The sequence below is a fragment of the Heloderma suspectum genome, chromosome 2 (genome assembly GCF_057233095.1).
Source record: "Heloderma suspectum isolate Gila_16-S chromosome 2, 16-S_ref, whole genome shotgun sequence".
NCBI lineage: Eukaryota > Metazoa > Chordata > Lepidosauria > Squamata > Helodermatidae > Heloderma > Heloderma suspectum.
The window spans coordinates 364,657,647-364,684,238 of record NC_139459.1 but is presented as its reverse complement, the minus strand read 5'-3'; the positions used below and the strand labels follow the sequence as shown (position 1 = coordinate 364,684,238).

At 46.8% G+C, this 26,592-nt stretch overlaps 2 protein-coding genes across 3 annotated transcripts in view; one reads left to right on the top strand and one right to left on the bottom strand.

The window, feature by feature from the left end:
* The window catches only part of LOC146355757 (uncharacterized), a 61,039-nt gene extending 60,050 nt beyond the window's left edge, over window positions 1–989 (bottom strand). The window contains 1 exon segment of the mRNA XM_084829969.1: window positions 797–989. The gene's annotated coding sequence lies outside the window, so the exon portion shown is untranslated.
* On the top strand, window positions 811–19,359 carry LOC146355756 (uncharacterized). Of its 2 annotated transcripts, XM_084830661.1 has the most exons (7): window positions 811–1,070; window positions 8,934–9,167; window positions 11,338–11,662; window positions 12,870–12,996; window positions 13,267–13,370; window positions 13,612–13,738; window positions 16,777–19,359. In XM_084830661.1, exons 3-7 carry the CDS (start codon window positions 11,435–11,437, stop codon window positions 19,314–19,316), a joined length of 3,126 nt encoding a protein of 1,041 aa, XP_084686787.1. In that variant the 5' UTR covers window positions 811–1,070; window positions 8,934–9,167; window positions 11,338–11,434; the 3' UTR covers window positions 19,317–19,359. The 2 variants fall into 2 exon arrangements, with proteins under 2 accessions (XP_084686787.1, XP_084686788.1); XM_084830662.1 differs by lacking the exons at window positions 811–1,070; window positions 8,934–9,167 and having other exon boundaries at window positions 11,284–11,662.
* The last annotated feature ends 7,233 nt before the right edge of the window (window positions 19,360–26,592 follow it).

Sequence of the window (26,592 nt, the reverse complement as noted above, 5' to 3'; positions counted from 1 at the left end):
GGCCGCTCTTCGTTTTGCCTTCCACTTTCCCTAGCATCAGCATCTTCTCTGGGGTGTCCTGTCTTCTCATTATGTGGCCAAAGTACCTCAGTTTTGCCCTTAATATCCTTCCCTCAAGTGAGCAGTCTGGCTTTATTTCCTGGAGTATGGACTGCTTTGATCTTCTTGCAGTCCAAGGCACTCTCAGAATTTTCCTCCAGCACCACGGTTCAAAAGCATCTATCTTCCTTCACTCAGCCTTTCTTATGGTCCAGTTCTCCCAGCCATAGGTTACTCTAGGGGGTGGTGCTCATCCCCATTTCTAAGCTGAAGATGCTTCCGTGGTATATAAATGTTAATAATAGTAATAATAATAATAATAAAAATTTAAGGTGCCACAAGACACTTCGCTGTTCATCCATTGTCTCTGTCGGCTCCCTAACCAACTCCTCTTCCCAGGTGTGCCTTCACACTGCGCATGCCTGGGAGCTGCTGGTGTTGCCAGCAGGCAGGCAGGGGATGAGCAAATGGCTGGGCTGCAGCCCTGAGGGCCACCTGGAAGTGGACTGAGCCCCACTGGTGGCCCCCACCAGTTTGAGAAATGCTGCTCCAGGGCGATCCAATGTAGGGTTCTCAGACACGCCTTTCAAAATTAATCTGCGCCCTCCTCATGTTTGCATGCTCCCTTGTCCCCCCAGTGCATTGCCCAAAGGGTCTTTTTACAGGCAGGCAATTTGGCGGGGTCTGAGTGCAAATTCTGCCCCCACCCTTGCAAACGGGGGAATTACTTTAAAGTTTAGGCCCCGGAAGTACTCACCAAGGCAGCTCCCTCCCAGCAGAAGGGCGCCCCCGTCCCCGGAGCAAGAGGCGCCCCGTGGGGCAGAAGCCCTCTCGGGATGAATGGCTCGGAAGATCCCCGAGTCGCTCCCCGCGGCGCTCCCCCCTCGCGGCCGTCCCCTCGCCTGCAGAGCGCTGGGACGTCCGTCCTGGAATGCTGAGCGGGAATATTCGGCCAATGAGGAAAAGGCGTCCCGTTCTCCATCACCGGTTGCTGGGCAGGAAAGAGAAAGGGAGCTAAAGGGGGACCACGCGTGAGTCTGTCTTTTTTTATGTAATTAATTTTTTACTGTAAAATGTCAACAAAACAAACAAAAAAGAGAAAAGGGGAAAATGTACCCACATAGACTGCAATCTCTCAATTTTAATGCATGCATATGAAATGTATGGAGGGGGGGTGTAAAGCGGCACAACCGCAAAGCAAGAAGGAGATTCTGGATCCAACGTGGATGCAGCCAGTCTTAAGGTAAAATATATAAGAAGGACAGAAACACCAACAACAGAGTATTTTAAAAATTATATTTTGAGCAAAATGTTTCAGCTCCCGCTGCGGAAGCCAAAATGTTTAGCTCAAAATATGTATATTTAAAATAATCTCTTAGTCTTTCTATCCATCATGCAGCTTTCTAAGAATTATACACAAGCTTCAACAAAAGCAGACCAAATATTCATATGTATCCATTTGGATATACCACCCATTCAAATGTTGATAGCATTGTTAGGTCCTCAATCCATTGCATTATAGGAGGTGAGAGTTTATCCTTCCAGTGTTGTAGTATCAGTCTTTTATCTGTCAAAAGTGTGTGGAACAGGGCTGGCCCAAGACATTTTGCTGCCTGAGGCAAAGAACAAGATGGCGCTCTCTCTTATTCCATGTACAAAAGCTGACTGGACTGTTTCCTCAATACTGAAAATGGAACAGCATCCTCCACTGCATTTGAAGGCAGCAGGTTAGCTTAGAGGGCCTAGGGCAGGCCACTAGGCATTCAGTTCTCTCTTCCAGTGCCTTGCTGCAGCCCCCAGCATCTGCCACGTGAGGCGACTGCCTCACTCTATGGTGGTTCCACATGGACCTATGGTCCAACTGGAATCCACCCAGAGAAGAGCCTTCAATGTGGTGGCCCCCTTTCTTTGGAACTCTCTGCCCCTGGAGGTCAGGCAGGCGCCAACACTGTGTTGCTTCCGGTGCCTCCTGAAAACAATTCTTATCATATTGTAGAATAGTAGGGTTGGAAGGGGCCTACAAGGCTATCCAGGAAGCATTCCTTAAATGACCAGCCACGGTTTTTTATTGGCATTCTGTTTTTAATAATTTTAATATGATGTTTTAATCGTTTATGTTGTTTACTATTGTACCTCTTATGTTCACCACTCCGAAATCTGTAATAGATATGGAGTGGTATACAAATGTTCCAAATAAATAAAAATAAATGAAATAATGGTAGGGCCAGCTCTGGCACCGAGAATCCATTTGTGCTGACTGTGCGTTAACTTCCAAGAAGCAGGTAGATAATTTAAGAGGACATGTACATCAGTAAATAAATATTAGAGATTTTCCCATGCAAGGTTAATCCCTATAATGACCGTATAATGTGTGACTTTGTCTTGAAGGCAAACTTGCAAGGAGTTCATGGCTGTAGCTGACACGTTTCTCATGGCAGGAAGAATAAATGGAGGGTGCAGGGGGAGAGAGATGGATACATGTTGTGAACTGCCCAGAGAGTTCTGGCTATGTGGCGGTGTAGAAATGTAAACAACAAATAAATGGTTGAGTACTGGTCTGAAGGCACTCCAGGCTCAGTCCTGTGGGGGCTGGTCAGTTCCTGGATGGGAGGCCACTTGAGAATTTTGTGGCTATTTATTTACACCAATGGTTTTTTGGGTGCTTTACAGGACAGTTTTAAAAAGAAAATGAAAACAAAGTGTATAACAGAATAAAATCAACAAAAGGAGATAGCGTTGGTACAAATAGTTTTAAAAGGGCTAAAATATTTTAAGGGTGCAATCCTATGCATGTTTTGTTGTTGTTGTTGTTGTTGTTCAGTCGTTCAGTCGTGTCCGACTCTTCGTGACCCCATGGACCAGAGCACGCCAGGCCTTCCTGTCCTGCGCTCTCTCCCGGAGCGTGCTCAAGTTCATATTCATTGCATCCGTGATGCTATCTAGCCATCTCATCCTCTGCCGTCCCCTTCTCCTTTTGCCTTCAGTCTTTCCCAGCATCAGGGTCTTTTCCAGGGAGTTTTCTCTTCGCATTAGGTGGCCAAAATATTGGAGCTTCAGCTTCATTATCTGTCCTTCCAATGAGCACTCAGGGTTGATTTCCTTTAGGATGGACTGATTTGACCTCCTTGCAGTCCAGGGGACTCGTAAGAGTCTTCTCCAGCACCACAGTTCGAAAGCATCAATTCTTCGGCACTCAGCCTTCCTTATAGTCCAGCTCTCACAGCCATACATTACTACTGGGAAAACCATAGCTTTGATTAGACGGACCTTTGTCGGCAAGGTGATGTCTCTGCTTCTTACTGTGCTGTCTAGGTTGGCCATAGCTTTCCTCCCAAGGAGCAAGCGTCTTTTAATTTCATGGCTACAGTCACCGTCTGCGGTGATCTTGGAGCCCAAGAAAGTAAAATCTGTCACTGCTTCCATTTCTTCCCCTTCTATATGCCAGGAAGTGATGGGGCCAGATGCCATGATCTTCGTTTTTTTAATGTTGAGTTTCAAACCAGCTTTTGCACTCTCCTCTTTCACCCTCAACAAGAGGCTCTTGAGATCCTCTTCGCTTTCTGCCATTAGGGTGGTATCGTCTGCATATCGGAGGTTGTTGATAATTCTCCCGGCAATCTTAATTCCGACCTCTGATTCATCCAACCCGGCATTTCTCATGATGTACTCTGCATATAAGTTAAATAAGCAGGGTGACAATATGCAGCCTTGTCGTACTCCTTTCCCAATTTTGAACCAATCGGTTGTTCCATGTCTGGTTCTTACTGTTGCTTCTTGACCCTCGTACAGGTTTCTCAGGAGACAGGTAAGGTGGTCTGGTACTCCCATCACTTTCAGAATTTGCCACAGTTTGTTGTGATCCACACAATCAAAGGCTTTAGCGTAGTCAATGAAGCAGAAATAGACGTTTTTCTGGAATTCTCTTGCTTTCTCCATGATGCAGCGAATGTTGGCGATTTGATCTCTAGTTCCTTTGCCTCTTCGAAACCCAGCTTGTACTTCCGGTAGTTCTCGGTTCGCATACTGCTGAAGCCTAGCTTGTAGGATTTTGAGCATCACCTTGCTGGCATGTGAAATGAGCGCAATTGTGCGGTAGTTTGAACACTCTTTGGCGTTGCCCTTCTTTGGAATTGGAATGTAAACTGACCTTTTCCAGTCTTGTGGCCACTGTTGAGTGTTCCAGATTTGTTGGCATATTGAATGCAGCACTTTAACAGCATCATCTTTTAGGATTTTAAATAACTCGGCTGGAATACTGTCATCTCCGCTAGCTTTGTTGTTACTAATGCTTCCTAAGGCCCATTTGACTTCACTCTCTAGGATGTCCGGCTCAAGTTCAGTGACCGCACTATCATGGCTATCAGGGACATTCAGATCTTTCCTGTATAGTTCTTCTGTGTATTCTTGCCACCTCTTCTTAATCTCATCTGCTTCTGTTAGGTCCCTGCCTTCTTTGTCCTTTATCATGCCCGTCTTTGCACAAAACGTTCCCTTGAGATCTCCAATTTTCTTGAAGAGATCTCTAGTCTTTCCCATTCTGTTGTTTTCCTCGATTTCTTTGCATTGTTCATTTAAGAAGGCCTTCTTGTCTCTCCTTGCTATTCTCTGGAACTCTGCATTCAGTTGGGTATATCTTCCCCTTTCTCCCTTGCTTTTCGCTTCCCTTCTTTCGTGAGCTACTTGTAAAGTCTCATCAGACAGTCACTTTGCTTTCTTGCATTTCTTTTTCTTTGGGATGGATTTCGTTGCTGCCTCCTGAACAATGTTACGGACCTCCATCTATAGTTCCTCAGGCACTCTGTCTATCAGGTCTAATCCCTGAAATCTATTCCTCACCTCCACTGTATATTCATCAGGGATATGATTTAGGTCATACCTGAATGGTTTAGTGGTTTTCCCGACGTTCTTCAATTTCAGCCGAAATTTTGCAAGAAGCAGCTCATGATCTGAGCCACAGTCAGCTCCAGGTCTTGTTTTGACTGACTGTATGGAGCTTCTCCATCTTTGGCTGCAAAGGACATAATCAATCTGATTTCGATATTGACCATCTGGTGATGTCCATGTGTAGAGTCGCCTCTTGTGCTGTTGGAAAAGAGTGTTTGCTATGATCAGCATGTTCTCTTGGCAAAGCTCTATTAGCTTTTGTCCTGCTTCATTTTTACACCAAGGCCATGCCTGCCTGTTATCCCAGTGATTTCTTGACTTCCTACTTTAGCATTCCAATCCCCTATAATGAAGAGGACATCTTTTTTTGGTGTTAGTTCTAGAAGGTGTTGTAGGTCTTCATAGAACCGATCAACCTCAGCTTCTTCGGCCTCAGTGGTTGGGGCATAGACTTGAATTACTGTGATGTTGAATGGTTTGCCTTGGATTCGTACTGAGATCATTCTATCATTTTTAAGATTGTACCCCAGTACTGCTTTTCCCACCCTTTTGTTGACTATGAGTGCTACTCCATTTCTTCTAAGGGATTCTTGCCCACAATAGTAGATATGATGGTCACCTGAATTAAATTCGCCCATGCCTGTCCATTTTAGTTCGCTGATTCCCAAGATGTCGATGTTCAATCTTGCCATCTCATGTTTGACCACCTCCAGCTTACCTTGATTCATTGATCTGACATTCCAGGTTCCTAAACAATATTGTTCTTTACAGCATCGGATTTTCTTTTCACCACCAGACACATCCACAGCTGAGTGTCCTTTCGGGTTTGGCCCAGCCGCTTCACTCTTTCTGGCGCTACTTGGAAATACCCTCTGCTCTTCCCCAGTAGCATATTGGACACCTTCCGACCTGAGGGGCTCATCTTCCAGCATCATATCTTTTAGCCTTGTGATACGTTCCATGGGGTTTTCTTGGCAAGAATACTGGAGTGGGTTGCCATTTCCTTCTCCAGTGGACCACATTTTGTCAGAACTCTCTGCCATGACCTGTCCGTCTTGGGTGGCCCTGCACGGCATAGCTTATGGCTTCACTGAGTTACGCAAGCCCCTTCGCCACAACACGGCAGTGATCCATGAAGGGGCATGTTTATGCATGTTTAGACAGACAGAAAAAAAAAAGTCTTCTCCCAGCATTCCCCAGCCAGCATGACTAGCTGGGGAATGCTGGGACTTGTGGAACTTTTTTTTCTGTCTAACTATGCCTAGGATTGTGCTATAAGACTGAAAAGCCAGGGGAAATGATAATTTAAAAAGATCTGGAAAAATGAAAGGTATGCCTGTGCCTAGAGGAAGAGAACTGTATATGCTGTCTTGAACTTGTTATATACAGTCAGGGCCAGAAATATTGGAGCATGGGGAACTGTTTTGGCAGTTGGCCTCTGTACAGCACCACATTGAAGTCGAAAGGAAGCACACCCAGATGGGAGCAAAGTCAGGACTTTCAACTGTAATTCAGGGGGTTTGACAAAAGTGGGGCACTAACCATTCAGGAAGGACAGCCAGTGGCATACACACACACCCATCATTGGTGGCTCATAAGTAATGGAACAAACCAACATCATTTCAAACTTAAGGATCGCCTTTAATACCCGGATGAAAATCCTTTGCAGTCAATGACTGCCTGAAGTCTGGAACCCATGGACATGACCCAATGCTGAGTTTCCTCCCTCGAGATGCTTTGCCAGGCCTTTACTGCAGCTGCCTTCAGCTGCTGCTTGTTTGTGGGTCTTTCTGCCTTCAGTCTTGTCTTCAGGAAGTGAAAAGCATGCTCTATTGGGTTGAGATCAGGTGACTGACCTGGCCGTTGAAGAACTTCCCACTTCTTTGCCTTGAGAAACTCTTGGGTAGCTTTTGCTGTATGTTTTGGGTCATTATCCATCTGCAATATGAAGCGGCGTCCTATCAGTGTGGCAGCATTCGGCTGAATCCGAGCAGAAAGTATAGCCCTATACACTTCAGAATTCATCCTGCTTCTGTTATCAGCAGTCAGGTCATCAATAAACACCAGTGACCCGGTTTCATTGGCAGCCATATATGCCCATGCCATAACACTGCCTCCACCATGTTTGACAGATGATGTGGTATGCTTTGGATCATGAGCTGTTCCTTTCCTTCTCCAAACTTTTCTCTTCCCATCATTCTGTACAAGTTAATCTTGGTTTCATCAGTCCAAAGTATCTTATTCCAGAACTGGGCAGGCTTTTTTAGGTGTTTGCTGGCAAAGCCTAATCTGGCCTGTCTGTTCTTGAGCATTACCAGTGGTTTGCACCTTGTTGTGACGCCTCCGTATTTACATTCAAAAAGCTGTCTCTTGACTGCAGATGTTGACAATGACATGCCTTCCTCCTCAAGAGCGTTCTTGACCTGGCTAGATGTTGTGAAAGGGTTCCTCTTCACCATGAGCAGAATTCTGCGGTCATCCACTTTAGTTGTCTTCTGTGGTATTCCAGGCCTTTTGCTGTTGCTGAGCTTGCCAGTTAATTCTTTCTTTTTCAGGATGTTCCAAACTGTTGTGTTGGCCATTCCCACTGTTTTTGCCATCTCTCTGATGGGTTTATTTTGTTTCCTCAGCCTAATGATGGCCTCCTTCACTCGCATGGACACCTCTTTGGACCTCATGTTGGGAGTTCCAGTGAACAGCTGCCAAATGCAAATGTAACACTCAGAACCACCTCCAGGCCTTTTATCTGCTTGATTGGTCATGGAGCACCCAGGAAACAGGCCACCCCTGGCCATGCAGCTGCTTGTCAGCCATTCATTCCATTACTTATGAGCCACCAATGATGGGTGTGTGTGTATGCCACTGGCTGTACTTCCTGAATGGTTAGTGCCCCACTTTTGTCAAACCCCTCGAATTACAGCTGGAAGTCCTGGCTTCGCTCCTATCTGGGTGTGCTTCCTTTCAACTTTAGTGTGGTGGTGTACAGAGGCCAACTGCCAAAACAGTTATCCCGGCTCCAATATTTCTGGCCCTGACAGTAGGTAGGATATAAATATGCTAAATAATAAAAATAGTAGATAGTGGACGGAGGAGGACTGTACCTAGGGAGCCGTCCAGGTAAGCAGCACATCTGGATTCTGGTACAGGGATGACACTAAGTGAAATCCTAAATATCATTCATCAATAAATGTTACCTTGGACAGCAGCCAGGTGGGAAGCCTGCCCTTGGAAGTATCCTTGAAGAATGGAAGAAAGAGAATTGCGTTTGGCTGTCATTCAAAGTGCAATGAAAAAGCAATGCAGCCACGCATCCCCCTCCCATTTATTCCACAAGACGCAGTGATGGCCGCCACTTTGGATGGCTTTAAAAGGGGCTTGGGCAAATTCATGGACGAGAAGGCTATTAGTGGCCATCAGTCCTGATCGCTATGTGCTACCTCCAGTACCAGAGCCAGTATGCCTCTATGTGCCAGTTGCTGGGGAACATGAGCAGGAGGGGGCTATTGCACTCGTGTCCTGGCTTGTGGGTTTCTCCGGGGAGCTGGTTGGCTGCTGTGTGAACAGAATGCTGGGCTAGATGGACCCTTGGGGCAAAATCCAACATAAATCCTACTTCGAGCGGACCCACTGAAATGACTGGGACTGAAGTTAGTCATGACTAACTTAAGCCCTATTCATTTCAAAGGGTCTACTCCAAGTAGGACTTACGCTGGATTTTACCCTGGGTCTGATCCAGCATGGCTGTTCTTATGTTCTTATTTTGCCCTCTCCCAAAGTGGAGGAGGGGGGCGAAGAACCCCCGAGGAGGAATCCCATCAAAGATGCAATGGGCGGACGATGCAGCCGACTCTCCGGACCACCCCGAAGCTTCTGCCCCAGGAGCTGCGCCATTATTTCAGGGGCTGCAGCAGCAAAACACTCTTTCTGAGTCTGGCTGCAGAACAGACTCGACCCGGGCTCTTCCGCCCGCCGCCCCCAACTCATTGTCTCCCTTTCTCTTTCCTGCCCAGCAACCGTTGATGGAAGCAAGGGCGCTTTTTTCCCATTGGCCAAAAACTCCCGCTCGGCGCCCCTTCCCGGCGCTCCGCAGATGACCCCGTGGCCTCGTTGGAGAGCGTGGAGGGAGAAAGACGGACGTACGGTCACGGCGCTTTCGATCCATCCACCCCGAGGGGGCTCCTGGCCCAGGAGCGCCCCTTGCTCCTGGGGGGTGGGTGCTCCTTTGCACGGTGGGAGCTGGCCCGGTGAGTACCTCAGGGGGCTAAATCCCCCCCCCCGTTTGCAAAGGAAGGCGGAAGGGCAGAACTTGCACTCAGACCCAGCCCAGTCGCCTCTCTCTCTGGGCAAGCTTTTAAAGGATTGGGGGTGGGGCAGGGGATTAATCAAGTCAACGACCCAGGTTTCTTGAGAGGCGTGACGGAGAGATCCCTACGGGGCACCCACTGGATCTCCATAGAAAGCAGCAGGATCCAGGACCAGCAGCCTTGCCACAGGATCCATTGCTTCCCTGCCCCCCCTACCCACCCCGCCCAGTATCAAGAGTCTCAGCCTATGCTCAAACCTGGGGCGGCGTGTGTAGAGGGCAGGTGTGGGGAGAAAAAAAGAGCCCTGGGGGAACCTGGCTGCCACCTCCATTCCTCCCCGCCCCCGCCATTTCGCTTTCTAGAAGCTTTCCTTTCTGTCCCCTCCCCCACCTCACCCCTTTCTGGCTGTTTCTTACTTTTTCCTCTTTCGTCATCTCTTGCAACCCTCTTCCTGTTGCTTCCCCTTCTTTTCCTCCCTCGCCATCCATCCTCTCTTCCTTCTTTCTGGCTCTTTATTTCTCTTTTCGTCATACAGTCATAGAGTTCGATGCAGGCCGGGCTGTGCTTAAATACCTCCAGCGGATGAAAACCCATCTCCTCCCAAGGTAGTCTATTCTACTGCCCAACAGCCCTCACTGTTAGGAAGTTACTCCTAACATTAAGCTGAAATCTGCTCCCTGCAATTTCCACCCCTTGGTTCTAGTCCTGGCCCCTGGAGCAAGAGAGAGCAAGTCTGCTCCAACTTCTGCATGACAGCCTTTCAGGTATTTGAAGGCTGCTATCATGTCTCCCCTTAATCTTCCCTTCTCTGGGTTAAGCCATCTCCCTTGACTCTTATTTTCTGCTCTTGCACATGGCCCATCTGCCTCAGCTCTCCTGCCATCTGCCTCACCCACCCCCCTCCTGTCTAATCTGGTATATTCCTCAGATCCAACAAGAGGAAACAGATCAGGCATTAACTAACCTGAGCAGAGCTTGCTAGCCAGTGTGGTGTAGTGGTTACAGTGCTAGACTGGGACTTGGGAGATCTGGGTTCTAGTTCCCACTCAGGCATGAAGCTCACTGGGTGACTTTGGGCCAGTCACTGACTCTCAGCCTAACCTACCTCACAAGGTTGTTGTGAGAATAAAATGGAGAGGAGGAGGAGGACCATGTGAGCTGCCTTGGGTTCTGTGCAAAAGGAAGAAGGATGGGATATAAATGTAATAATAAATAAATAATAAATGAAAATTGTTACTGGGTGGGGTGGGGCACATTGAGGAGAACTTAGGAGTATGTGGAGGCCATTTGGGACAGGCAGATGCTTTGACAAAGGTCATCAGGAAAAGGTCTGGGAGGTCAGGGGTCACCAGTGACCACACAGGGCATTGGTGGAGAAAAGAGAGAGAAAAGTCCTGAGTGGCAAATCTGGGACAAAAGTTTGAGCGTAAGCACCTTCATGGGCCAGATGTTCATTCTTTTTTGCAGGGCAACATTTAAAGGGGTATCCCCACCACCACTACCACCACACTATCTGGTGAGAGACAATCTAAGGACTAAACAGAGAGAGATGGAATTTCAAAAAACCCTTCGGGGAGAAAGAAAAATCCCTTCCTCCCCTGTCCATCTCCATGGGAAATTAGCTTTTCATTTTCCCTGCCTGGAACAGCAACAGAGGCCTCTGTGGGAAGTATCTGATGAGTGCACGGTGCATTGGGATGAGTCCAAGGGGTGCAGTGGAGGGTTAATGTGGGTGGACATGCATGCCAGGGGAGTTGGCTTTGTTTCTGGTTTCTGCATCGCGGAAGCTGATTTCCTCCTCTGCTAGTTCAGGAGATCTTGACCGTCTATTCCTGGGGGCAAAACTCAAGCCTTGTCCTGCGAATCTTGTTTTAGACTGGTCTATATTTGTACAGCTGGTTGAAGGAGAAGATAAAGAAAAAGGATATGGGGGTGGGCTTTGGGTTAGCGGCAACATGTGGCTGATGTGAACTAGGGCTGATGGGAATTGTAGGCTGAAACATCTGGAGCTCTCAAGTTGTTCACCCCTGGTGCAGCTTATCCTTTCCAACAGAGAGAAGGGCTGCTTGCTGTTTATGCAGCATCTGCTTTCTTGTAAAATATCTTCCAGCCTCGAGAAGGTAATCGTTGTGACACGTGATACGTTGCTGGCTGTTCAGGGCTTAATGGCTGCACACGTTTGAGCAGTCCTTCCTTCGAGAAAGAAAATGGCTGCAGAGCAAAGCTGTCCCTCAGCCCAGTTTGAGGCTTTCTTCGGGCACAGAGTGAAGATGGGGGATCACGTTTCAGCAGGCCCTGAAGCAGGAAGAGACCAGGAGGACCGTGAGGCTGGGAGCAGTGGGGAATTCTGGGAAAAAGCAGTGCAGAAGAACATCCTTGGTTCCCAAGGTTTCCTCCTGAGCCAGGCAGAGGACATAAAGCAGGAAGAGGAGGAGGTGAGAGGGTTTCATCCTGAGTGCTTTGAGGGGCTGAGAATGTATATCCCAAAAATCCCCACCAAGAGCCTATCTCTGGGTGTCATCCAAGAAAAGGATGTCCAAACTGCCCCTTATCCCTCAATAGGGCAGTGGTTCTCACTGAAGCAAGCCCTCCTTTGGGGATCACAAGAAACCTTAGGGGGCTTGCGAAGTTCCAAGGAAGGGGGGCAGTTGCATCTCTGAGCTTCTTTCTCAATTGGCTTCAGGAGGAAGCTTGAGATGCCCTGTTCTAGCCCTCTTCTCATACCAGGGTTGAGTTCAGTTCCTGGGGAACATGGGCAGGAGGGTGCTGCTGCACTCTTGTGCTGCTCGTGGGTTCCCAGTCAACAGCTGGTTGGCCACTGTGTGAATAGAATGCTGGACTAGATGGACCCTTGGTCTGCTCCAGCGTGGCTCTCCCTAGGTTTTTGTGTGGAGCGGCCCTCTTGTGGGATCACAAGAACCCTGAAGGGGCTTTCAAAGGTCCAGGGAAGGGGGGGGGGATCCCATTTTATCCATCGCTACTGTCCCTCCAGCAGAACAGGAGTAGCGTTCATATGCACCCAAACTGCTTCACTTGAAGGGGCTTGTCAAGTACTTCTCTCGGTCCCTCCAACATCGGAGGCCCATTTGGTGGAGATGCAAGAGAGGGCCCTTTTGGTGGCTGCTCCCAGCTCTAAATCCCCTGGCCAAGGGAGGCTAGGCTGGCCCCCTTTCGGCTGTCCTTCTGCCTGGTGGCAAATACGTTTTCATTCAAGCAGGCCTTTGGCATGTCAGCTGGTCTGTCAGATTGGCTGCTGTTGTGATTTCTTTTAGTGTTGTGTTTTTGAGGTGGCTCTTTAATGTGCTTGTTTTTATGATGGTTTCACTTCAGTTTTTCTTTTAATTTTGGGGTCTTGTTATTGTTAGCCACTCTGAGCACCATTTTGGGGTAGACAGGTGTGGTATAAATTGAGTTGATTAATGAAAACAAGTTTCCAGGGGAGGAGGAAATTCTCTTCATCCGCGAGTGTCCCTTTTTCGGGCTGGCTTTAGGGAGGAGCTTGACATGTCTTGTTCTAGTGCTCCTCTCATGTCAGGGATGAGTTCAAGCAGATGGAGAAATGCTGTTGCTGGCCTTGGCTGCCCTGCTTCTTTTCTCTCCTAATCCTTCTTCCCCCTTCCTTTCCTGGGCTCCTCACTCCAGGTGCAGGGGGCGTTGGCCAAAGCAGCCGCGGATTTTCCTCAGGCAGAGAATGCTCCGTGGGGCCCCACGCGAAGGCCGCTGTGCAGGGGGATTGTGCAGAAGGGTGACGGAGGTGCCACCTCCCTGGGTAAGGCTTAGAGGGGCCTATTTCTTCCTCCTCTTGTATATGCTGGCAATCCGCAGGATGCTTTTTATGTTCTCCTTGAGCCTCTATAGGGAGGGGACACTTCTCTCTAGCCTCTGTAGCGGATGGAAAGAGGAGTTGTGTTTCCAGAGGTGAAGACTTGACACGAGTCTAAACCAGCAACCTTACATTATGCCCCAAAGTAGGGGATAACTATGGAACTTTGCTTGTGAAGTATAAACTATCTTCCCACCTTCATTGTCTTCCTCACAGGAAAGGGAACGTCACTCAGAGCCAGTGAAATGACTCTGTGGGCTCCTTCTGGGCTGCCTTCCCTTTGTGGTCAAGTGGCAACAGCCCTCGTGAAGCCAGAACAGGTATGAGAAGGACCATTGAGGGGAGACGGGAAGCAGAGCGCCCGGGTGCCTCCGTGCCCTACATACCCCTTGGGCCTCAAAGATGCGGCCTCCTTCCCTTTCCTTCTCTGCAAGCTGTCCCGAAAGGGCACCATTTATTCTGTTTTGGATCCTGCAGGACAATCTCCAACCTCGCCTTTATTGGGTTTTTTTTTTAATGTTTACATTATCTGCTAGGAGGAAACGTTTCTTCTTCTTACAGGGTCTTGTGACCTTTGAGGACGTGGCTGTGCATTTCACGGAGGAGGAGTGGGCCCTGCTGGATCCAGGCCAGAGGGCTCTACACAGGGAAGTCATGGAGGAGACCTGCAGGAACCTGGCCTCTCTGGGTAATGAGCCCTGCTTGATCAGACCTTTGCCTTGTCTTTTCATATTTTATCTTCTTATATCTCTCTTTGCCTTATCTTCTTATATTAATTATTATTTTATTTTTATAATGGAAATGTTTGTTCGTATGTTCTCGATAGACTCAAAAACTGTACATCCGATTCTTATGAAACGTTCAGGATTTGTTGTACCTCTATCTGGGATGGTTTGAAGCAGAGTGAAAATTTTGACCTCCATCTTGAAACAAAATGGCAGCCTATCAAAAATTTTAAAGATTTACTACTTCAATGGAAATGTTTGATTGTATGTCCTCCAAGACAGTGAAACCTAAACACCCGAAGCTACCTGCAACTTGGCATGCAGACGAAGGGGACCTTACGAGTGTACACCGCAGGCTTATTTGTTTTTTAAAATGCAGTAATTGTAATGAAATGTCTCTGGGAGGTTGAAGCCTGCAGTACCACATTCAGTTACTACATGCCGACTTCCTTAACAAGGAGAGGGTTTTGCAGTTGATACAGTTTGAAGCCAGGAGGAAGTAGTCTGAGGGAATGACTGAGATGGCTGCCCTCTTCTCGGCAGCCCCCCCTTCAGGGGAATGAAGTGGACAGACCCCTCCCCCAAGGGGTTATGGGGGCCACAATGGCAGGGGCTGTGCCTAGGGGCCAGGGCAGGCATAACTTGTCCTCAAGCTGCATAAGTTCGCTTGAAGACTTCGCTGCATCAAACTAAGGGCGGCTCCAGCCCATGTGAAGCTGGGTCCATGTGCTACTTACAACAAAAGAGCCCTGCTAGATCAGACCAGAGGCCTCTCCAGTCCAGCATCCTATTTCCCAAAGTGGCCAGCAAGCTGCTTGTTAGAAGCACAAAAGCAGGACATGAGTTCAGTAGTCTCACCTGCCGTTCTTTCCCAGCAGCAGGTATTGAAAGGCCTGCTATCTCTGGTCCTGGGGGCAGAATAATATACCCATCATGACTTGTAGCCATTGACAGCCTGGTTCTCTCTGAATTTCTCTAATCCCCTTTTAAAGCCATATCCACCCGTGGCCATCATCTTGCCCCATGCTGTATGAAGACTTGCTTTGTCTCTCCTCTCTTTCTTCCACACCCTTCCAAAAAGCCACCTTTTCTCTGAAGCCTTGGCGCAGCCCCCTGTATCCCATACCTCTTTACTGTAACTCAGCCCTTGGGCCTCAGCACCTGCCACTGAAAAAAAACCCATATTGCTTCTCTCTCTACCCCAGCCACTGCTTCCCGGGTGGCTTCCCTTGCGAAGAATTTTAGGTCATAAGCTCCGTGGAGCAGGGCCCTGATCTCTTCTACTCTGTATAGCACCATGCCTAATGGTGATGCTGTACAATAAAATCACAATAACTATCTATCAGCGAGGACACTTACACGCTGTTGCCATCCTTCCTTTGACCTTTATGCTGGGCAGGGGGCGGGGGCGGGGATTCAGGCAAGCTGGTTTGAAATCCCAAATTGCTTGTTATAGCTGGGAGTGCTGGGAGGAATGGCTCTGCAACTTCGCAGGTGGAGGAGCTGATTGTCCCAGCTCTGCTATTAGTGTGCAGTTGTTTGGAGATGCCAGGGACTGAATGAGTGACCTACTTCCAGTATGAGGAGCAGTATCGCTACGTGTGCCAGCTGCTGGGAGTGGGACATGAGTGGGAGTGTGTTGTTGCACTTACATCCAGCATGTGGGCTTCCCACAGGCAACCAGTTGGCCACTGTGTGAACAGAATGCTGATCACAAAGAAGAGAAACAGGTTCTCAGGATGCAAGATTGAGTTTATTATAAGAAGCCCAATGCATTTCGGCCTTTTTTCCCCTTAGTTTAGGCCTTCCTCAGGGGGTAAAGAAAAAAGTCTGCAGAAGTCTTTCAGCAAAAGATTGTCTCCCGTGTCAACTTTTGCTGAAAAGATTCTACAGACTTTTTTCTTTGCCCCCTGAAGAAGGCCTAATATAAGGGGGGGAAGGGTGAAACACGTTGGGCTTCCTGTAATAAACTCAGTCTTGCATCCTGAGAACCTGTTTCTCTTCTTTGTGATCTACTTTGGATGCTCACCTCCTTCTGTTTCCTTGGACAGAATACTGGACTAGGTGGGCTCTTGGTCTGATCCAGCAGAGTTATCTTCTTCTGTTTTATATTCCTAGAACCTGTGTCAGAATACTTGAACTATAAGGTACAAAAGGTTTGGCTATCTGGACACCTTACAAAAGTGGTGGCATCTTCAAAACTGCCAGACGTATGCGCAATGTCCAGGGCATGTAGGGGGTGGAAGCTCCCCCCCCACGCACACACACAACCCCCTTTCGTGGCCACTAATTCCATTGTAAGATTTTGGTTTTATTCTGGGTGTACTGTTACATTGTGGGTTTAATGCTTTTATATTTTATATTGTTTTCCCCTGCACTTTTTGGGTTTAATTTTTGTGAACTGCCCAGAGAGCTTTGGCTATTGGGTGGTATAGAAATGAAATAAAGATTCTTGGAAGAAACAAGCAGCATGGGCTGGGGAAAAGTGTGTATAATTTCAGCCTGTCCAATCTGACTGATTTGGTTGGCGCAGACCCACATTGTGACCCCTCCCAGAACGGGACTGTGAATTATGCCATAAGGTGCATGGATGAAATTGATACCGTTGAGTAGATATCACCTTCCTGCATCTTAAAATATCCAGTCCGGCTGCTTCAAACGGGGCCAACCTCAAACCAGCAGATCTGCGTAAGCCTGGCAGTTTTGGAGATGCCACAACTTTCGTGAGAGGTCCAGAGAGTCAAACCTTTTGTGTCTTATGGTATAATGGTTTTGACAAAGTCTCTTGGACCCGCAAGCATGCAAAGCATCTAAAGCTCCGTACACCACTCTGGTTCTCGGTTCTACTGACCATCAGAAGCTATTTCATATCTTTGCAAGGATCTGCCTCCCCAAGAAGCATTTTCCCCTGATTTAGTCTAAATTCATTCATTGAATCCAGTTTGTTAGCTGCTTGAGGATCTGTTCCTCCCTGATCAGATTTCTTGTTTTATTTTTTCAGGTGATGAGTGGGGGAACCATGAATGGGGAAAGGGTTTCAGTCAGAGTACATCAGAGAGACATCAGAGAGCTTGCACAAATGAGGAGTCCTATCAATGCTCAGAGGGTGGAAAGAATTTCAGTTCTAGAAATATCTTTAAAGTGCATCAAAGAAACCACACAGGCAAGAAGACCTCAGAATGCGCTGAGTGCAGAAAAAAATTCAGTGACAGCAGAAGACCTAAAGAGCATGAAATAATTCCCACATGGGAGAAGCCGTATAAATGCTCTGAGTGCGGAAAGAGCTTCTATCAGAACACACACCTTAGCGGGCATCGAAAAATCCACACTGGAGAGAAGTCTTACAAATGCTATGAATGTGGAAAGAGCTTCAGTCGGAGCACATACCTTAAAAGTCATCGAAGAGTTCACACAGGGGAGAAGCCCTATCAATGCTTAGAGTGTGGAAGGCGTTTCACTGCTAGCAACATCCTTAAACACCACAAAAGAATCCACACTGGGGAGAAGCCCTATAAATGCTCTGAGTGCGGAAAGAGGTTCAGTCAGAGAACACACCTTAAAAGTCATCAGAGGGTTCACACAGGGGAGAAGCCGTATAAATGCTCACTCTGTGGAAAGAATTTCATTGATATCGGAGGCTTGAAAAGACATCAAAGAATTCATACAGGGGAGAAGCCCTATAAATGCTCTGAGTGCGGAAAGAGCTTCAGTGATATTGGAAACCTTAAGAGACATCAAAGAATTCACACAGGGGAGAAGCCCTGTCAGTGCTTAGAGTGTGGAAGAAGTTTCAGTGCTCGCAACATCCTTAAAGAGCACCAGAGAATTCATACAGGGGAGAAGCCCTATAATTGCTCTGTGTGTGGAAAGAGGTTCAGTTGGCATACACAATATAAAGAGCATCAAAGAATCCACACTGGGGAGAAACCATTTAAATGCTCTGAGTGCGGAAAGAGTTTCAGTGTTATTGGAAACCTTAAAAGACATCAAATGATTCACACAGGGGAGAAGCACTATAAATGCCGTGAGTGTGGAAAGAGTTTCAGTGTTATTGGAAACCTTAAAAGACATCAAATGATTCACACAGGGGAGAAGCACTATAAATGCTCTGAGTGCGGAAAGAGTTTCAGTGTTATTGGAAGCCTTAAAAGACATCAAAGAATTCACACAGGGGAGAAGCCCTGTCAGTGCTTAGAGTGTGGAAGGAGTTTCAGTGCTAGCAACACCCTTAAAGAGCACCAAAGAATTCACACAGGGGAGAAGCCCTATAATTGTTCTGTGTGTGGAAAGAGGTTCAGTCGGCGTGCACAATATAAACAGCATCAAAGAATCCACACTGGGGAGAAACCATTTAAATGCTCTGAGTGTGGAAAGAGTTTCTGCCTTATTGGAAACCTTAAAAAACATCAATTAATTCACACAGGGGAGAAGCACTATAAATGCTCTGAGTGTGGAAAGAGTTTCAGTGATATTGGAAACCTTAAAAGACATCAAAGAATTCACACAGGGGAGAAGCCCTATCAATGCTTAGAGTGTGGAAGGAGTTTCAGTATTATTGGAAGCCTTAAAAAACATCAACTAATTCACACAGGGGAGAAGCACTATAAATGCTCTGAGTGCGGAAAGAGTTTCATTGCTATTGGAAACCTTAAAAGACATCAAAGAATTCACACAGGGGAGAAGCCCTATCAATGCTTAGCGTGTGGAAGGAGTTTCAGTGATAGCAACAGCCTTAAACAGCACCAAAGAATTCACACAGGGGAGAAACCGTATAAATGCTCTGAGTGCGGAAAGAGTTTCTGTGTTCTTGGACACCTTAAAAGACATCAAAGAATTCACACAGGGGAGAAGCCCTATAATTGCTCTGTGTGTGGAAAGAGGTTCAGTTGGCATGCACAATATAAACAGCATCAAAGAATCCACACTGGGGAGAAACCGTATAAATGCTCTGAGTGTGGAAAGAGTTTCAGTGTTATTGGAAACCTTAAAAGACATCAAAGAATTCACACGGGTGAGAAGCCCTATAACTGCTCTGAGTGCGGAAAGAGTTTCAGTGTTATTGGAAGCCTTAAACAGCACCAAAGAATTCACACAGGGGAGAAGCACTATAAATGCTCTGAGTGCGGAAAGAGTTTCATTGCTATTGGAAACCTTAAAAGACATCAAAGAATTCACACAGGGGAGAAGCCCTATCAATGCTTAGAGTGTGGAAGGAGTTTCAGTGATAGCAACAGCCTTAAACAGCACCAAAGAATTCACACAGGGGAGAAGCCCTATAATTGCTCTGTGTGTGGAAAGAGGTTCAGTTGGCATGCACAATACAAACAGCATCAAAGAATCCACACTGGGGAGAAACCATTGAAATGCTCTGAGTGTGGAAAGACTTTCTGTGTTATTGGAAACCTTAGAAGACATCAAATTATTCACACAGGGGAGAAGCCCTACCAATGCTCTGAGTGCAGAAAGAGTTTCAGTGTTATTGGAAGCCTTAAAAAACATCAACTAATTCACACAGGGGAGAAGCCCTATAAATGCTGCTAGTGTGGAAAGAGCTTCAGTGATTAAAGAAAGTTTAAATGCCATCTATGCCATCATAGAAGGAGAAGCCCCATAAATTCTCTCAGTGTGGAAAGAGCTTCAGTTGTAACACCCACTTTAAAACACATGACAGAATCCACACAGGAGAAGCACTGCAGTGCTCTGAGGTGGGAAGAACTCATATTGGGTGGCATCAATACACAATTACTGAAATGTGGAAAGATCTTGAGGTGGAGCACACCTCTTCATTTTCAAAGATTCTAACCTTGGAGAGAGCAGATAATTAATTGGAATAGATTACAGGTAACCAGTCAAATCTCAATACGACGCGCACATGGCAGCAATTCCCAGAAAGGATCAGCTATATTAATGCGCAAAATGTGTCAGACACTTCTGTCATCATGGCTGACGATGAGCAATGGGCTTCAGTTGGAGCCAGCATCTTCCACAGTGTCTTGAGTGGTCCTATGCCGAGGCGCCCGCAAAGTATCAGGCCTGAACCAAAGTCTCCAAGAGGGAAAAATACAGAATATTGTAACGGAGTAGCTGAGAAAAACAAAACACAAAGAACTGGGTGAGAGGGTAGAATAAACATTCCTGCACACAGAGAAAGCGGCCTCCAAATCCTATCTCATGGGCAATGGGTAGGCAAAAACCCATTCCCTACTGAGATAAGGGTTTGCCTGGCAGGAGGAATTTGCAGATCATTGTGCCCCAGCTGTGTTAAGGGGGATATTCACGGTTAGGGAGCACTGATGCATACGTGAGCACCCCCAACCCTAATGTGATTGGATATAGATAACATACGAAAGCTTTAAATTGGCGAAGCTCTTTCTCTTCATATTTTTACTATGTACTTTCTTTTTCTTGAAAACCCCATGAAACCTGTTCCGAAATTGTAGTTCCTTTGCAGGCTAGCCGTGTATACATGTCCGGGTAATAAAGTGTGATTTCCAATACAATGACCATCAGCCTCGTCCTTTGGGTGGAGGTGGTTCTCATTCCCTTTTGGTTCCATATAGTTTCCCCCACATAACTTGAGTCCATTATTTTGTGTCCTGCACGTACTTGAAGAGCGGTATCTGATCTCCCTCAGTCTTCTCGTCTGCTTGGTGCAGTAATGCTTTTAATGTATATGATGATGGCTGCTTCTTCGTTTGCTCTTTGTCTTGAATATCTCCTCTGTCCCTCCTGACCTTTCATGTTTCCTGAGGCCACTGAAGCTCCAGGCAGGCCGCGCTGTTTGGCTCCAGGCTCCCATAGCAACAGAAGCAGGAAGAGACTGCTGGGAGCATGGGCAGCAGCTCCTGCTCGAGCTTCAATCCACTGTGCCCGGAAGCATCTCCTTTTCCCGGATCTCCCTGAATCCCACTGAGCCCATTTGGCTACTCGCCCTGGGCTCTCTCCCTTGGTCCAGTTCTGAGCAAGCAGGCTCAGTGTGCATCATGAGAAAATGCAATGGGGGTGAGAAAACGGGCCAGGTACACGGCTTATTAATTTCAGTGAATCATTAACGGTGCATTTTCCTGTTTGGAAATATGATAAATCTGGCCAGGGAAGTGCTTGGGGATATTGGCCCTGTAAACTCTGCTGGAAATGTTAATAATCACCACTATAGGGCAGCAGTCCTCAACGCAGCGCCTGCGGCACCCACGTTTTTATTTGTATTTTTGATTGTTTTGTCCATGTTTAAATAGACATACCTGGATTTGTATGAAATGCATACAACTTTCGAGCAATTCTACATGAGCTCAACAAGAGTGGAGCAAATATCCAAATACGTATCCATTTGAAGGTGGCTTCTGTATGCTACCCGTTCCAGTATTGAAAGTGTTGTAAGGTCCTCAGACCATCGCATTATAGGAGGCGAGTGTTTATCCTTCCAGTGTTGTCATATCAGTCTCTGAGCGGTTAAAAGAGTGCAGCGAATCCATTTACGCTGCCCATTTGTTAATTTCCATGAAGCAGGTAAATAATTTTTAAAAGTGTGTACAACAGTGAATATTAAAGACTGTCCCATAAAACATTTTTCTCTGTAATAATCCCCCCCCCCAAAAAAAGATACCACCACTGGACATTGCCAAAATATATGTTTCAAAGCAGCATTAGCTTTATTGCAATGCTAGCAATCAGCCGAATTAGACAATCACTTTTTAAAGAGATGTTGCAGTGTCCAATAGAAAGAAAACAAACTTTGCTGAATAAGGCGCACCCTAGGATTCACAGATGCGACAGGTAGACGCCAAAGCAGTGATCCCCTAATTCAGCATTTTGTGGTGGTGCCCACACCAGCTTCTCAAATTCCCAAATGTGCCCACAGGCCCAAAAAGATTGGGGACCCCTGCTTTAGAGGGTCCAGTCAACTGGTTTGTAACCAAAGGGCACTCTGTGTGTGCGTTTTCCTAATCGGATATTTAAGTCTAACCACTTTGAGCTTTTGGAAAAGCCTTCCAGGTATTTATAAAGCTGAGAAAATACCATATAAAACAGCATATTTTTCTTTTCAACACGTTTATTAGCTGTAAGTCAAATAAGCTTGCAAGTGAGATTTCAAGCAGTGGGAAACTGGAGCTAACAAGAAATGTGCAGGCCCCTTACGGAGCTAACACTCGGATATGTGCCTGCCGTTCCTTCCAACTCCAAGAAGGAACACTCCCAAGAAGGAGTGTTCCTTCTAACACTCGGATATGTGCCTGCCTGCTCCTTTGCCCTTCCTGTGGAGGCCCTTCTCCCTGTGCCTCTCCCATCTGAGGTGAGGCTGACATCACGGAGGATGAGGGGTTTGGGGGGCAACAGCACAACTATGCAACGCTCTTCTCCAAGGACAGTGGGGCCAACTCGGCTATCTTTCGGGCGCCTGGCGAAACCAGGTATGTCTTCCCAGGCATTGAAAGTTAATGCTCTGTTTCATAGTCCGCCTGTGTTTCACTGGTTGTTTTTATGAGTCGTAGACCGACTTTAAAACCAACCTGGTTGAAGGGTGGCATATAAATGTAAGAAAGAAATAAACCCAACCGATGAGTTCTTCACACTCTGCAGCTGCCTGCCCTTCATTGTCGATTAAGGTTTCTCAGTTTCATGATCCATAAGTGGTCCAAATCTAGCAAAATCTACCTTTCTAAAGATCTTCCTTTCCCTCTCCATGGAATGGTTAAGACCATACGAAGAGCCCAGCAGGATCAGACCAAGGCTCCACCTGGTCCAGCAATCTGTTCACACAGTGGCTGACCAGCTTCCCCAATAGGAAAACCGCAAGCAGGACACGAGTGCAATAGCAGCGTTCTGCCCATGTTCCCCAGCAACTGGTGTACACAGGCATACCGCCTCGGATACTGGAAGTAGCATATAGCCATCAGGACTAGTAGCCATTGATAGCCTTATCCTACAGGAATGTGTCTACTTTGTTTAAAAGGCCCTTTTAAAGCTTTCCAAACTGCTGGCCATCACTAGGTCTTCTTGTAGCGAATTCCTGTTTTGATGTCCACTGTGACTGTGTTGGACTTCCCTGTGCTGCACCGAAGATTCCTAACACAAAACAACTGTTTATTTGCTCAGTCGCTTCGAACTCTTCATGACGTCATGGACCAGCCCATGCCAGAGCTTCCTGTCCCGCAGCTCCCCCAAGGTCGAGTCCGTCACCTCCAGAATATCATCCATCCATCTTGCCCTTGGTCGGCCCCTCTTCCTTTTGCCTTCCACTTTCCCTAGCATCAGCATCTTCTCCAGGGTATCCTGTCTTCTCATTATGTGGCCAAAGTACTTCAGTTTTGCCTTTAATAACATCCCCTCAAGTGAGCGGTTGGAAGGACAGATACTGAAGCTGAAGCTCAAATATTTTGGTCACCTAATGCGAAGAGCCCCTTCATGGATCACTGCCTTGTTGTGGCGAAGGGGCTTGCGTAACTCAGTGAAGCCATAAGCTATGCCGTGCAGGGCCACCCAAGACGGACAGGTCATGGCAGAGAGTTCTGACAAAATGTGGTCCACTGGAGAAGGAAATGGCAACCCACTCCAGTATTCTTGCCAAGAAAACCCCATGGAACGTATCACAAGGCTAAAAGATATGACGCCGGAAGATGAGCCCCTCAGGTCAGGTGTCCAATATACTACTGGGGAAGAGCAGAGGGTATTTCCAAGTAGCGCCAGAAAGAGTGAAGCGGCTGGGCCAAACCCGAAAGGACACTCAGCTGTGGATGTGTCTGGTGGTGAAAAGAAAATCCGATACTGTAAAGAACAATATTGTTTAGGAACCTGGAATGTTAGATCAATGAATCAAGGTAAGCTGGAGGTGGTCAAACATGAGATGGCAAGATTGAACATCGACATCTTGGGAATCAGCGAACTAAAATGGACAGGAATGGGCGAATTTAATTCAGGTGACCATCATATCTACTATTGTGGGCAAGAATCCCTTAGAAGAAATGGAGTAGCACTCATAGTCAACAAAAGGGTGGGAAAAGCAGTACTGGGGTACAATCTTAAAAACAACAGATGATCTCAGTACGAATCCAAGGCAAACCATTCAACATCACAGTAATTCAAGTCTATGCTCCAACCACTGATGCCGAAGAAGCTGAGGTTGATTGGTTCTATGAAGACCTACAACACCTTCTAGAACTAACACCAAAAAAAGATGTCCTCTTCATCATAGGGGAGTGGAATGCTAAAGTAGGAAGTCAAGAAATCACCGGGATAACAGGCAGGCATGGCCTTGGTGTACAAAATGAAGCAGGACAAAAGCTAATAGAGTTTTGCCAAGACAACACGCTGATCATAGCAAACACTCTTTTCCAACAGCACAAGAGACGACTCTACACATGGACATCACCAGATGGTCAATATTGAAATCAGATTGATTATGTCCTTTGCAGCCAAAGATGGAGAAGCTCCATACAGTCAGTCAAAACAAGACCTGGAGCTGACTGTGGCTCAGATCATGAGCTGCTTCTTGCAAAATTTCGGCTGAAATTGAAGAATGTAGGGAAAACCACTAAACCATTCAGGTATGACCTAAATCATATCCCTGATGAATATACAGTGGAGGTGAGGAATAGATTTCAGGGATTAGACCTGATAGACAGAGTGCCTGAGGAACTATGGACGGAGGTCCGTAACATTGTTCAGGAGGCAGCAACGAAATCCATCCCAAAGAAAAAGAAATGCAAGAAAGCCAAGTGGCTGTCTGATGAGGCTTTACAAGTAGCTGAGGAAAGAAGGGAAGCAAAAAGCAAGGGAGAAAGGGGAAGATATATCCAACTGAATGCAGAGTTCCAGAGAATAGCAAGGAGAGACAAGAAGGCCTTCTTAAATGAACAATGCAAGGAAATCGAGGAAAACAATAGAATGGGAAAGACTAGAGATCTCTTCAAGAAAATTGGAGATCTCAAGGGAACGTTTAGTGCAAAGACGGGCATGATAAAGGACAAAGAAGGCAGGGACCTCACAGAAGCAGATGAGATTAAGAAGAGGTGGAAAGAATACACAGAAGAACTATACAGGAAAGATCTTAATGTCCTTGATAGCCATGATAGTAATGTCCTTGATAGCCATGATAGTGCGGTCACTGAACTTGAGCCGGACATCCTCGAGAGTGAAGTCAAGTGGGCCTTAGGAAGCATTAGTAACAACAAAGCTAGCGGAGACGACAGTATTCCAGCTGAGCTATTTAAAATCCTAAAAGATGATGCTGTTAAAGTGCTGCATTCAATATGCCAACAAATTTGGAACACTCAGCAATGGCCGCAAGACTGGAAAAGGTCAGTTTACATTCCAATTCCAAAGAAGGGCAACGCCAAAGAGTGTTCAAACTACCGCACAATTGCGCTCATTTCACATGCCAGCAAGGTGGTGCTCAAAATCCTACAAGCTAGGCTTCAGCAGTATGCGAACCGACAAGCTGGGTTTCGAAGAGGCAGAGGAACTAGAGATCAAATCGCCAACATTCGCTGCATCATGGAGAAAGCAAGAGAATTCCAGAAAAACGTCTATTTCTGCTTCATTGACTACGCCAAAGCCTTTGATTGTGTGGATCACAACAAACTGTGGCAAATTCTTAAAGTGATGGGAGTACCAGACCATCTTACCTGTCTCCTGAGAAACCTGTACGAGGTTCAAGAAGCAACAGTAAGAACCGGACATGGAACAACCGAGTGGTTCAAAATTGGGAAAGGAGTACGACAAGGCTGCATATTGTCACCCTGCTTATTTAACTTATATGCAGAGTACATCATGAGAAATGCCGGGTTGGATGAATCAGAGGTCGGAATTAAGATTGCCGGGAGAATTATCAACAACCTCCGATATGCAGACGATACCACCCTAATGGCAGAAAGTGAAGAGGATCAAGAGAGCCTCTTGTTGAGGGTGAAAGAGGAGAGTGCAAAAGCTGGTTTGAAACTCAACATTAAAAAAACGAAGATCATGGCATCTGGCCCTATCACTTCCTGGCATATAGAAGGGGAAGAAATGGAAGCAGTGACAGATTTTACTTTCTTGGGCTCCAAGATCACCGCAGACGGTGACTGTAGCCATGAAATTAAAAGACGCTTGCTCCTTGGGAGGCAAGCTATGGCAAACCTAGACAGCCTAGTAAGAAGCAGAGACATCACCTTGCCAACAAAGGTCCATCTAATCAAAGCTATGGTTTTCCCAGTAGTAATGTATGGCTGTGAGAGCTGGACTATAAGGAAGGCTGAGCGCCGAAGAATTGATGCTTTCGAACTGTGGTGCTGGAGAAGACTCTTACGAGTCCCTTGGACTGCAAGGAGGTCAAATCAGTCAATCCTAAAGGAAATCAACCCTGAGTGCTCATTGGAAGGACAGATACTGAAGCTCAAATATTTTGGCCACCTAATGCGAAGAGAAAACTCTCTGGAAAAGACCCTGATGCTGGGAAAGACTGAAGGCAAAAGGAGAAGGGGACGGCAGAGGATGACATGGCTAGATAGCATCACCGATGCAATGAATATGAACCTGAGCACACTCCGGGAGAGTGCGCAGGACAGGAAGGCCTGGCGTGCTATGGTCCATGGGGTCACGAAGAGTCGGACACGACTGAACGACTGAACAACAACAAAATGCGAAGAGAAAACTCCCTGGAAAAGATCCTGATGCTGGGAAAGATTGAAGGCAAAAGGAGAAGGGGATGGCAGAGGATGAGATGGCTAGATAGCATCACTGATGCAATGAATATGAACTTGAGCACACTCCGGGAGAGAGCGCAGGACAGGAAGGCCTGGCGTGCTCTGGTCCATGGGGTCACGAAGAGTCGGACACGCCT